Source organism: Grammomys surdaster, unplaced genomic scaffold (genome assembly GCF_004785775.1).
Source record: "Grammomys surdaster isolate TR1022 unplaced genomic scaffold, NIH_TR_1.0 134, whole genome shotgun sequence".
Taxonomy (NCBI): Eukaryota; Metazoa; Chordata; class Mammalia; order Rodentia; family Muridae; genus Grammomys; species Grammomys surdaster.
The window spans coordinates 2,279,311-2,292,285 of record NW_021604592.1 but is presented as its reverse complement, the minus strand read 5'-3'; the positions used below and the strand labels follow the sequence as shown (position 1 = coordinate 2,292,285).

Below are 12,975 nucleotides of genomic sequence, written 5' to 3'. Positions count from 1 at the left end.
AGAGAGAGAGAGAGAGAGAGAGAGAGAGAGAGAGAGAGAGAGAGAGACATGTGTGCATGTGCACTCACTAAATGTACTTAAAAATGAATTTTTTTCTCTTATAGAAAAAAATTAACTCTTTTGCTGAAGTCTATTGGAAACTTGTGCTTGTTTTGCAATCTTGCTTTAGAATGACATATTGCAGCCAGTAAAACAGCTTTGAAGTAGCTCTGGGACCAGATTCCTAGTTCAAAGTAGACTTTGTCCTTAAGAACTGGGTGACATTAGCCAGTTCTCTGAGACTTTGTTTCTCTTTGTGGTAAAGTTACAAGATTGCATACTCTGTGTTTTGTTTTAAAATTGAGTTAGTAAACTTTAAGCAACTAAAATAGTACCCAGCATATAATAGGTTTTAAATAAAGTTTAAACTCTAAGCACTATAGAAAGAGAGGGGACGGAGGGAGAAGAAAGGAAGGAAGGAAGGAAGGAAGGAAGGAAGGAAGGAAGGAAGGAAGGAAGGAAGGAAGGAAGGAAAACTTTTCAGCATAAAGTACCCTAATTCTATCTTCTCAGAACATAAGTCAAACCAGCTTACAACCCCATGATTACTGACTGAAGCCATCTGCAAAATAGACTCCATTCTCTAATCTTGCTCCATGAACACACACCTATGGTAGGAAATATCCCAGTTAAATGAGTGTGCAAAATTTTCTGGGTGTTACCTAACTGAAACACTGGCCAAGCTTTCTTTGAACAAAAACGGAATCATTATAGTCTGCTGAAAGAAAGCTCGTCAGTATCTCTCACGAATGACAACATAAACGGTCCCAAGGATCAATAATTAAATTACTGCTTGTTTTCAGACACCATCACCTAAAGCTCACAAGCACTCTTTGAGTCTATGAGAAGAAGCAATAGAGATGTAGCTCCACAGATGATTGTCTCTGCAGCAAGCATTATACTGAGTAGCATTTTGCTTTGAAAAAAAAAAAAAACATAGCATCATTGAAGGACCATGCATGACTCCAAAACACTATGTTGTAACATAGATACTATTTTTATATTAGAGCCAGAAATGAAACAATCACATGCAATTAGTAAACTTCCTGAAAAAAGTACGCACTCAATAAATTTAATGTTAATAGTATATATCAAATGTATTTAACTAAGAAACGATATTACCCTTCTTATATCTGTCACTATTCTGCTCTAGATTTTGAAATTTTAGGACAAAGACATATACCTGAGAGTTTTTCTAATTCTGAAGTAGCATATACATTAGCTATGAGTGTCATCTGTTGCACTGGAGGTTAAAAACTTTCATCAGGGACTCAAGGGCATGCCTTGTGAGTCTCTTGACAGTGCCAAGGACTAGAGGCATCCTTTGCTCTCCCTTGTCCTATGGAAAGCCAACCCATGTGGCTTACCATGCCCTTATCCAGTAAGTCATGTTCTACTGTTGGTTTGGTCTCTTTCCTGATGAAAACTTTTGGCAGAGTTCCTTCAGACTTGAGAAACAGGGAAGGATGTGGAAAATATTAGAGAAAAGCTTTGGGACCCTTCGGAGATATTAAAGCTGGAACAAAGTGGAAGCTGGTATCTGAAGCTATTAAAGAGACCCCCCTCATGTATTTCTCTTTTAGCTATGGTATCCTTCAAAGTTTCAAATGTAGTATTTGAAGTTCAGTTTGTTCAGAGAGTTTTTAAAAAAGACGTAAACAACAACAACAATAAAAAGAACACCCCTCCTCTTTTCTATTTCCCTGTCCAGCTTAGAAATCAGAGCATAAGTTCTCAGACTGTCAAGTGGACCTTTCAGCAACGTGAGGAAAGAAAATGGTAATGTTTGTTCTAGATGCAATCATGTACGGAAGAGTTTTTTGATTGATACATTCCTTCCAGGAGGAAAGGGAAAGCTTATGAGACTCAGGAGGAAAACAAAGTCTCTTCTCAGAAAGCAGAAGGTCAAGACGTCCTTGAAGGCCCCTCCTCAGTTTATAAAGAAACAACTGCGGTGGGAGGAGACTCTGAGCAGCCCAGAGGAGATTTGTGAGGATGTACCTGAACGCTGAACAGAGAGCTCCCAGGCTGCAGCTTTCTGAGATGTCACTCACCCCATTAGGGTGGGCTCTTAAGTCATCCCTGCCTCTGTAAGTAATCCCTCACACATTACTGCTAGAAACCCCAGTAGAAAGTCATTGGTTCACAGTGTTGGACCTTGTCGGCATCATAACTTCAAACTCTTGTGGGGTCTTTCTCTGGTGTGAGAGATGTATGTGATATGTGTCCCCAGGAAGAGTCTCTCACTCAAGCCACTAGAGGTAAGAAAGACCCAGTTTTCTGCCACCATGAGGCATTGGCTCTACTGTGCTAACAGAGGGGAGAGTTTATTTCTAATCATAGAAGCAGATGTGGCTCAGAAAGATACACAAAACAGCTGTGGCCAGCAAAAGACTTTATTTAAACACTAATTTGTCTGACCATAAGTTACGCATTGGATGAATGTGTAACACCACTCTTTTACCAATACAGAGTGGTAATTTATTTTAAGTGCTAAACAGATTGTAAATTAAAGGGCACCCTGCCCATCATCACATGCTTTTAAAGAAATTAAATTCCACACAAAGAAGGCTGACTTCAGTGACAATACCTCCTGGCTACTGAGAAGTCCTCTACACTCAAAATGTCAGGCGACACGTTGCTTATAGAAAGAATCCAGCCCAGCCTTCCCTTGGTCCCATGTGCAATTTTGAAGAAAGCTCATAAAAGCTCATCCAGTCTACAGCTTCAAGTGTGCAAACCCAGCAAAACTAAGCATTTTGGTCAAGAGTCCTTCATACATCCTGGGCCATTAATAATGAAATGGGTTCAGTCACCGAAAATCCCCCATAATGAAATGGATAAAGAGGATTCATTCTTTATTAGGCACAAAGCCTAAGGCACACAATATTTTTAGGGCTTGTGACAATATTTGAATGTCTGAGCCTACTGGAGTAGGTTATAATAAATTGTGGTGCTCGTCAGTTAGTGTGCTACTTAATCTTTAAAAATTGTTATATGCATTGATTTTGGTACTGGGAAGGGCAGAGGGACATGCCACAATATTCATGTGGATGTCAGAGGAAAACTTGCAAGAGTCAGCTGGTTCTCTCCTTCCACGATGTGGTCCTGGGGATCAATCTCAAGTCATCAGGCTTGGTAGCAAATGCTCTTCTGCTGAGCCAATCACTGGTCTCTAATTGAATTTTAGATAAGGTAGTTTCAAGGCATGGAGGACTTAACAGGATGGAACCCCACTGTAAGTTGAGGAGAATTTGTAGCAAAAACCCCACTTTTGTCACAGATTACACAGAAAGCCTGGACTAGGTTTCTAACCATGTCTAAGGTCATGACTTCTCAGTTACATTTTTTCTATAAAAGGGAGAGGAGTTTTTTTTTTTTAATTTACTCATGTCCAGGGTTCCAAGTAAATAAAACAGGGTGGTGACGTGCTTGAGTGAAGGCTTAGCGCATAAGGAAAGTTCTGCTTTCGGACTTGCAAGCCTGCCCCTTTGCACTTGCCGACTCCCCTCCGGCACACAGTGTTATGAGCAGAACTTAGGGCAGAGAAGGCACCTTGAACTCATTACTAGTTGAGAGCACGGCACAGTCACAGCGCAATAGATGCCTTTGTGGGAAAACTGGTAAGCTGAAGCAGGCGAGACAACAAATGGATGTTATCACTCAGTGGACTAGTTGAGTGATGACATTGGTGTTTCATCAATAATTTTCAATGAATACATCCCTATTCTGTTATCACTTTTTGCTAAGACTTTACACAAACATCTCCTTGAGCCAACTGACTGTACTTCTTGGTGCTGCTGGGAAAGGTGAAAGAATAAATGAATTATAAAGCATTTACAATGAACTGGAGTCATTTGCATAGAACTTAGTGACTAAGCATCTAAGTGGCTAATTTCTATTTTTGTAAAGTGACATATGCCAGTTAACAAAATGTATAGATAAAGCTGAACATCTTTTCAAATACTATTTCTTCTTTCCTCAGGATTTTTCCTTTGTGTATAATAATACATTTTAAGATAAAAACGGTTCTAGCAAATACATCTGTGGCACTCAGTCCTCTAGGCTTCTGCTGTGTGACTTTCTTGTAGATCTTATTTATGGCTTTCTCCCGACACAATGCTTTGGGAGCACAATGTGCACTAGACTGTAGATCAAGTACATAAGTCAATTTCTGTGTAGTTACTGTTATCCACATCAAGAATTAGATTTGGAAACAGGTAGTAAAATAAATATTTCTCCATATGTTTTTCAATTTCCTTAGAACATAAATATATTTTATTATTTCCTAAACATGACATTTTTTTTAACCATAGTAACAGTTTATTTATTACTTTCTAAATCTTTCTTCTTAGCAGTAAGCCTCATATATTGATGGATAAATCTCAGTGCAATAATATTGTGTGTCAGTCACATGATGGTTTTAGGTTTCCTTAAGAACATGCTTTCTGTAATTGAATGCACACGTATGATTGTAGTGATTACATTAGAAAAGATGGCTGGACAATGAGCAGGACTAGAATTAATTAAAATGTAAGGATGATAAAATGGAAGAATGAATCTCCAGCACAGAGCCCTTAAGGAATACCTGTAAGCCATCCATGCTCGTTTAACACCATGTTATTATACGAGGAACAATGGTTACTGCTTTAAGTGGATGACTTTTCACTGGTGCTGATGCTGTGCCATGGGAGACACTGGCTATATCTGGGGGCCATACATTGTCACTACTTTCAAAAGGGTCTACAATAATGTTTAGATAACATTCCTTGTATTATCCTGGACCAAAAGTCAGTGGCACTGGGGTAGAGAGAGAGTGGTTCTAATGTAATTGTTTATTTCAATTATAAAAAAGTTTTCCATCTTACCTACAACCATAGGTTTAGGGGACTAAAACCCCTTTGGGGCAGCCATATACAATTTTAAATTGTCAAAATCATAATTGAAATAAAGATAGCACATGATTTCAAATAGTTTATTATGGTCAAGTACATAGTTAGTAATGCTTAGACATATAAAGGATAAAAAAATGGCTTATCATTTAAAGATCTTATCATTTACCAGAATACCATGGTAACTGGCTTTTAATTGAGTGCTTTGCTTTATAAATCCGTTTTCTCTTCCCTGTTAAACTTCTGGTGAAACAGTATTGTGAATAGTTGACTCCCAGACGGAAGAACAGAAGGAAGAGAAATGGGGGAGGGGCTTGATAGCATCCAAATTGAATTATTCTGCTTTGGTTGTTTGAAAGTGGGATGCTTTCTGTGTTTGCTATGGAATGAAATACCTTTCTCAAAACCCATGTGTTAAAACAACTACACTGAAGGAGAATTATGAGGTGAAACTTTTTAGGATATGATTAAGTCACGAAGGCAGTTCCTTAGTTCTTATAAGAGGGCTGGCACCTGTTAGTGCCTTTTGAACACCTTGGAGGAAACTAGCTAAGGGTCTTATCTTGATTTTTGGCCCCTCTACATATGGAATACAGCACACAGCGTGTGTCCTTTTGGCCTCTACTACAACTGGATTATCGAGAAGGCCTTGGCAGTTAAAGGTCCAAAGACCTAATCTTGTGTTTCTCAGCCTCCAGAACTGTGAGAAATAATCTTCTGTTCTTTTAAGTTACTCAGCTACAGGCAGTATGTTATAACAACACAAATGGACTAAGGTGCTAATTTAAAGCCGGTCATAGAGTCTACGAAACCAAAATCTAATTTGAAACAGAGGGAGAAGTTGCAATTTCTCCTTTTACCAGAAAATAAAGTGTGATTAATATTTAATCTCTTCCCACCTAGGCTTGCACGTATATTTTAGGAGCTCAAATAAACAGTCTCTCTGATAATTTGCAAGAGTGTGGCATGGACTTTACTCTTAACAATAAAGTAGCAGCAAAGGGGAAAAAGTTTGGAAGATGAAAACATTTTAAATTTTGCAGTATATGTGTACTTTGCTGAGTTTAATTCTAAAATTCTCACGTGACTGAGAATTGGTGATGAGAAACTCCATGCCCCCTGCTTACTTTGCATTAAAACCTTTGCCCTGTTATCAACACTGAGACCAAAGCCCTTGATGCTACTAAGTGACTAAGCAGTAATCTTCACAGTCAATTTTGCTAGATTCTTTGGATTTATGTGCAAAGTGTTTCCCAAGCATTGCATACGAGGGCTTTTTCTAAAGTGGTTGAACTGAGAAGAGAAGGCCCAGTTCAAATGCCGGCGGCACCATCCACAGCTAGGGTCCTGTGCTGAATAGAAGTAGAAGTTGGGCTGAGCATTTATGTCTGATTCCTGACCCTAAAGGAAGTACGAGCAATTGCCCCACGCTCCTGCTGCCATGCCTTCCTGGCTGTGCTGGTGGAGCTAAAGTGAGTTCTTTCTTCTCCAACTTGCTTTTGTCACATATTTTGTAACAGCAGTGAGAAAGCTAATTAGCATAGAGGGCATTCTGGGTCTCATTTGAGGTGGAGCCCCTGAGAAGCCAACCCACCCTGGACTTCTGCCTTTCATCCGGCGGCTCATGCCTAGCTAAAGATTGGCAGTAAGCTACATTATTCACACCACACTCTTTCTGCTCACACACTTGAGAAGTTTTTATAAATGAAAGGCTAAAAAAAAAAAGATACTATTAAACACTTTCTGTGTTATAAAATATAGTACTTACTGAAGGACCACACAAACTTTCAGAACTAGGAACTTCTGGAAAGGATCCATACATAACTGAAATACTTTCCTGCAATTGCCTGTGAGATTCATCCCACAAGAATTTTCAGATAATTTTTCACATTATGGTAATAAGACCAATCTATTCTCTGAGGTAATTATTGCATGATAATTAACTTGTTTCTGATCAGTATTGTATTTGAGAGGTGAACCATGTCTTGGAAGATAACATTACAAACTTTCCTTCTAACATTATTTTTCTTATTTTACTGAAGCAAAATTTAGATGCAAATTTGTCCAACCATTTCATACGTACTTTCTGTGTTACATAGGTAGCATACAGTAAATTATATAAGTTTTAAGCACACAGTTTTCATGTTTATACACCATATGTTCATATAAGTGGCCATCACCCAGATTAAGATATAGGACATTTTCTCAAAGTGTCCCTTTATTTTTAGTGGCATTGACATCTTCCAGAGAACCACTGTTCTGGTCTCTATTCTCATAAGTTACCTTTACCTGCTCTAAATGTCATATTAATGCGACACAGGGTGACATTACATGTCTGGCTTCTTTTTTAATGGAACGAATAAAGAAAATATTGGATAGGGAAGACATGATCAAAATATATTGGATGAAATAAAATTTAAATTAAAGAAATAAATTAAAAATAATAAAATACAAGTTTTACCATACATATGATCCACAGGTATTAAGGAGAGAAAGACTCTCAGAGAAGGACAGTGTCTTTCTAAACTAAAATAGATGGAGACTTCTAAAGCATCGCTTGGTTTCCCTCTGATTTCGTGAGAATTCCCAGGCTTGGGATTACCTTAGAAAATTAAAATGGAAGGAACGAATAACCTTACGGAATGGTAAGCTCTTGGTAAGAGATGTGTGTGAAGTGTAATGGGGGAGGAGAAGGATTGTGGTGTTTGGCCATAGATTATCAACAGTCACAGGGTCCTTAGCACCGACCAAAATGCAGTGGGTCATATCCCTGTTTAATCTTTTCTATTGCAAAGCTGCTGGCAGCAAGCACATTCATTCTTTGGATAGCCTATACTTGTGATGATACTTTCTGACTGGATTAGGAGATATATGATCAAAGTTCTAATTGCTGTTTCCTTGGTGTCATCTGTACTGAGGGTATGTGCATGCTATGAGAAAATGTCAAGGGTTATGGGTGTACTATAGTTCTTTAAAGGAAATCAAGAGAGAGCTGACAAAAAGACAAAGGCAGATGGTAGTAGTCACCCTCTGCCCAAACCAATAAGGCTAGAAAACGGAGTGTGTTTCTCAAAAAAGAAGCCGAAGTCTTGAGAAGTGACTCAGGCCTGAGGCATGAATGAGATATACATCTATGCCAAGCAAATTTCATTTATTTAGTATACTTGCTATTGAAAGTTCTATAATCTCTCTCTCTCCTCCCTCTCTCTTTCCCTCTCCTTCTCCCTCTCCCTCCCCCTTTCTGCAATAAATTGTACTAGATCCAGTTTAAAATGTCTAAAGGAGATCCAGGGACAAATCCAAGAAAAACAAGAAAATCTAAATGGGCAGTATAAAATCAAATCCATAGCTGCTGCTGCTGGACAATTTTAAATGGCAACCATGATAAATCCCTTAAGCCCAGTGAGCGCAGACCACACTGAGAAGAAACCCCAGAGTGCAGGTTGCAGATGACGTAGACTTTGCTGCAGAGATCACAGCTGAGAGACGCACAAGGCTGCAGGTGACAGTTTCACTTGGCATTTCTCACATAGGTTAACCAGTCAGTTCCAATTCAACACAAATAAAATGCAAAACTCACTCACTTGTACAAAGCCACACGCTGTGAAGTCCTCGAAGAAGGGCAGACTCGGGCGGTCTTCTCTATAGATGGTGAGTTTATACATGGTTAGGGTATCACCCTCTGCTCGAGATTCATCCACCACAAGCATGGAGATTCTGTTCATTCCTAATCCCAGAGGATAGTTGGCAATGCTGAGGGTGGGTCGTGGGAGGAGACGGAGTAAGAGAGATGGATGAGAATTAATATGCATGGAGACAATTATTTAGCCCAAACAAATTCAGACATCAGAATTAATTATTATTATTGTTGTTGCTGCTGCTGCTTTTGATGTTACTATTTATCATTATAATGGTGCTCACTTGCTTAAAACATATACGGTCTGCATAATTTTACAAGAAATATGAAATATAAAAAATGAAATCTCCTTTTCCTGCTTCTTTGCTATGCTGGGAGGGGAGGGGAGTAATCTTCCAAGACAAGTCATGTTCTTCATTAACTGAAGGGAAAGAAACTAGTCTTTATTAACCACCTGTCAGAATCAGACTTTAGTTCTAATACAATGCCTCTATACAAAACCAAGATTAGCCTTATTATAAACATAGAGACTATTAAAAGGAATTGTTATCAAATTGCCTCAAATTACATGGTAGAGCCACGGTAGGACCCAGACTGGAGTGACAAGAATCCTTTTTTCCTTTCTCTATCTTATTTCATTTTTTCTTCTTTCTTTCCTTCCCTCCCCACATCTTCATTTCTTCCCTCTTTTAACATATGTTCTCATATATCCCAGGCCGACCTCCAAGTGAGTATCGAACCGGAGATTTTGTGTATGCTAGGCAAGCACTCTACTAACAGAGGTAGCCACTGAGCCCAGATCCTCTTTTCTCTATACTAAATAGACTGTCATCAATGCCAAGCACATTTGTTCCCCTTCAACATGCAACTGTATCCTCCTCTCTGAAGACACTGAATGCAAATGAGGTTCTATTCCTGTTCAATTTTTCAAACAAAAAGGTTGGGGCCTTTTAAAAAATATCTATACAAAATAGCAATAAATAAATAAGCAAATCCTATAAGATGAGGAAAGTTGGCATCACGATACCCACACATGTTCATCTCTGGCTGATCAGACTGGAGAAGTTGGCTTAGGGTAAAAGGGAAGTTTGTAGGTCGGTTGAGAACCAGTTTGTTCTCTAACACATGAAGCCTGGAAAAGGAAAGATTTCATACCACTATGCTTCTTTTTTTAGAAAAGCTGAACCATACTATTAAAGGCGGGATAAGACATCTGCTTCCTGGTGAAAGATCAAGTCATCCCTGGACACACGCCCTACACAGTCCATACCTTGGCCCGGCCTGCTCCTGCAGGTGCACCTTGCATTGACACTTAGAAGTCTCTGCTCCAATCCTCACAGTTAGCACATCAAATGGAACTTCACAGTAATAATCTTTGATCTTCGGATTAAACTCAGGGCTGAGTTCTAAATGGGGATGGGTGAAGATCTTCTTGATATGGCAGAGTGTGTCTTCCTCTATTACAAAGACAGAAAGAAAGACAAAGGCAACTGTGAACTGCAACGGTGAACTGCATATAGATTCTAAAACTGCATGTGATTGAGGTGTTTCCCCTCCTACACTTGTGTACAGTTTCAGGGATCAATAGCTATCCACTCAGGAGCCAGGCACAACTGATTTGATTTCTAACTTGTCAGCTATGAGGAGCCTCCCCAGATTAGCTGTTCACTTTATTTGGTTTAGTACAAACAGTATTTGTTTCCTAGTCCTTGAAAGGATAAAAAGTACAGAAGATAGGGGAAAAATGTCCCTCCTGTGCAATGATAACATTCTTATAAGATGTATGACATCTCAGTTAATTATGCAAATGGAGACAACAACTCTATGTGACAGCGACAGAAGGAAGCTAGCAGGTAATCAGGAAACGTTCTTAATGGAAAATGTCCTTAAACTGCCATTAGTTGATAGAGGAGTAGTAGGGCAGAAAGAATATGACCTTTGGTATCATGCCACATACAGAAGTCAAAATATCCATAGAACATCCTGAAATTCCTCCCCAAGCCACCTCAACAGGGAAAAATATCAGAAAGTTAGAAAGAGGAACTGCCATATGAGTTCAAACTTGTTCTCGAATCTATTCAATGACTTCACGCCATTGAATAGAAATCCTCCTTTGGCACATCATTTTATAGCAAACACTGTCTTGGTACAAGAAAAGAAAAACAGCTTTAGCTGTGCATACACACGGAGCAGAGCAGCCCCTGTTAGGTTACATCTAACAATATTTGGAATGGACAAGTGCCCAAGAGTTTATAAAAAACGGTTTTCAATATCAACAAGTATTACCTATTCTTTACAACAGTCAACAAAACTTGAGCAAATGGAAGTATAGAAAGTGCTCCTGAAATCAGCAAAGAGAAGGCGTCCTAGCACCACTTGGGATCCAGTGATATTGACTAGTATAGCAAGAAAAGGTACAACCGAGTTCCATACCAGAAGGGACAGAACTGACGTTAGTGAAAAGACAGTGTTCTGGCCCTGTCTGTCTCTCTCCTTTTATATGGTTATCACAATGGTTTCTCTAAAATCAAATCTGATGGTTTGTTTTCCAATTCTAGTGGTTCCTTATCCTTTCCAGAGACAAACTAAAGCAGGGGACAGGCGTTCCACAGGTTCCTCATTGCTTTGCTGTCCGTTGATTCTGCTATCATGTCCTGGACTTTGAAGGATATAAAGAAGCTTCTTCATTCAGTTTAAATCAATTGCTACCTGTTGTCCTCCAGTTCTGAGACCTATGTCTCCAAATAGCTACCTGAGTGCTCTAAACAATGAAAGTTAATATGTGCATTTCCGTCTCCCATTCTACGGGTTTCTTTGCCTGTGGGAGAAAAGCCATTCATCAAGTATAAGTTAAGAGCACAATGGTATCATAAATACAGTGCAATTTTAGTTTGCAGGAACGTCTTATTTAAAAAACCCAACAAATCAATTTTGTTGAATCTCTTGATGATTTAAGCAAAGTGCTTAATTTTACTTGGCATCTGAAAAGAACAAATCAATGAAAGATTTTTATCTTTTATATATTTTATATATTTTACCATATATATACATATATATTTCATCTATAATATCTACAATATTAATAATCTGTCTCAGTTTGATTTGCAAGAACATAAGTACAGAGTATTATAACTCACACTGAAAATAGTCATTGCTTTAATTCAAATTTAACTGCTTCTTAATAGGGTATTGATTTTTGAAATCAAAATCCCACCTACTCCAGCCACAGCATGGCCTCTGTTCAAGGAATGGAGAAAAGCAGAGTGAAAACAGGAGGTGAATAGTCATGGGATTTGATCCAAAAGAACGCTTTGACCCCAGCATAATACTAAACAAACAGGAGCTGTGATCAGCACCAGTTAGGAAGGGCTGAGCTGCCCAGGCACGAAGGGAGTATAAATCCACTTTTGTGCTCAGAACCACTTGAATGAATAGCAAAGCAGTAAATTGTTCTATCAACATGAATCACAGACAGTGGATTTTAACTTATTAGCCTTTCTTTCTATGTTTATATATTTCATTTATTTCATTTGACACAAAGTCTTCCCATACATCCCACTCTGGCCTTGAACTTGTCATCTTCTGGCCTCGGCCTTCCCAGTTCTGGGATTACTGGCATGCATCACCTCTACAAACTAAGAATATATTTTTATAACAATTCACTGAGTATTAATTTCCTTTTGGTTTTAACTATTTATCTTTCGTTTTATATTTCAACGGAGTAGTCACTGTTTTCAAAGAGTGATTTATACTTCTTATAAATTGAACCTACCTACACATGAGATGAAATAAATAGGCAGTTACTTCCTTAAGCAAGATTTTAGCAAGACCCCCCACCAAACTTTCCACCTCTGTGTTGGGTGCTGCATCCTGGACCCTTACTTGAAAATTGATTTATCTCTGACATCATTACAACTGAATGAAGGTTGCTGCCTGTAAACACCTGGTGTGTCCTTGGCGTCTCTCCCAGTCCAGTTCTAACTTGTCTCGAGCCAGATTACCTTAGATCTATGGAGAACCCAGCATAAGGAATGGTGGTAGCAGGCTGCCTAACCTATTTGGCAAGCACACGTGGGAAAGTTGTTTGACGGTTTGGTTGTTTTTAACGGCTTTCTTTTAACTATGGGATTTTATTGCTCCCTTGATGGATCATCGTAACTCATCCTGAACACAGAAAAAGCTTATACACTTAAAGATAACCCCACCTGGGCAGAAGCGTCACCAGTGTATTTTTAAATAATATATCAGACCATAAAACCGGGGAGATTAATTGTGAAGATCCAGATAGGATGAATTTTTAATCAGGGAACAAACAACTTGAGCAAAGTTGAAGAGATTTTCTGACAATGTGCCCGGCATCTGTGACGCGTTGCCTGGGAACCGAAAGCCATGAGATCATCCAGTGCA

General features: G+C 38.9%; 1 protein-coding gene across 1 annotated transcript in view; it reads right to left on the bottom strand.

The window, feature by feature from the left end:
- Positions 1-12,975, bottom strand: part of Cped1 (cadherin like and PC-esterase domain containing 1) — a 255,612-nt gene that overhangs the window by 102,184 nt on the left and 140,453 nt on the right. Inside the window, exons 14-15 of the mRNA XM_028762605.1 lie at positions 9,839-10,025; positions 8,516-8,684 (exon numbers count right to left, since the gene is read on the bottom strand). Of these exons, the coding sequence (XP_028618438.1) occupies positions 8,516-8,684; positions 9,839-10,025 (356 nt within the window). The remainder of the gene's footprint in view (positions 1-8,515; positions 8,685-9,838; positions 10,026-12,975) is intronic.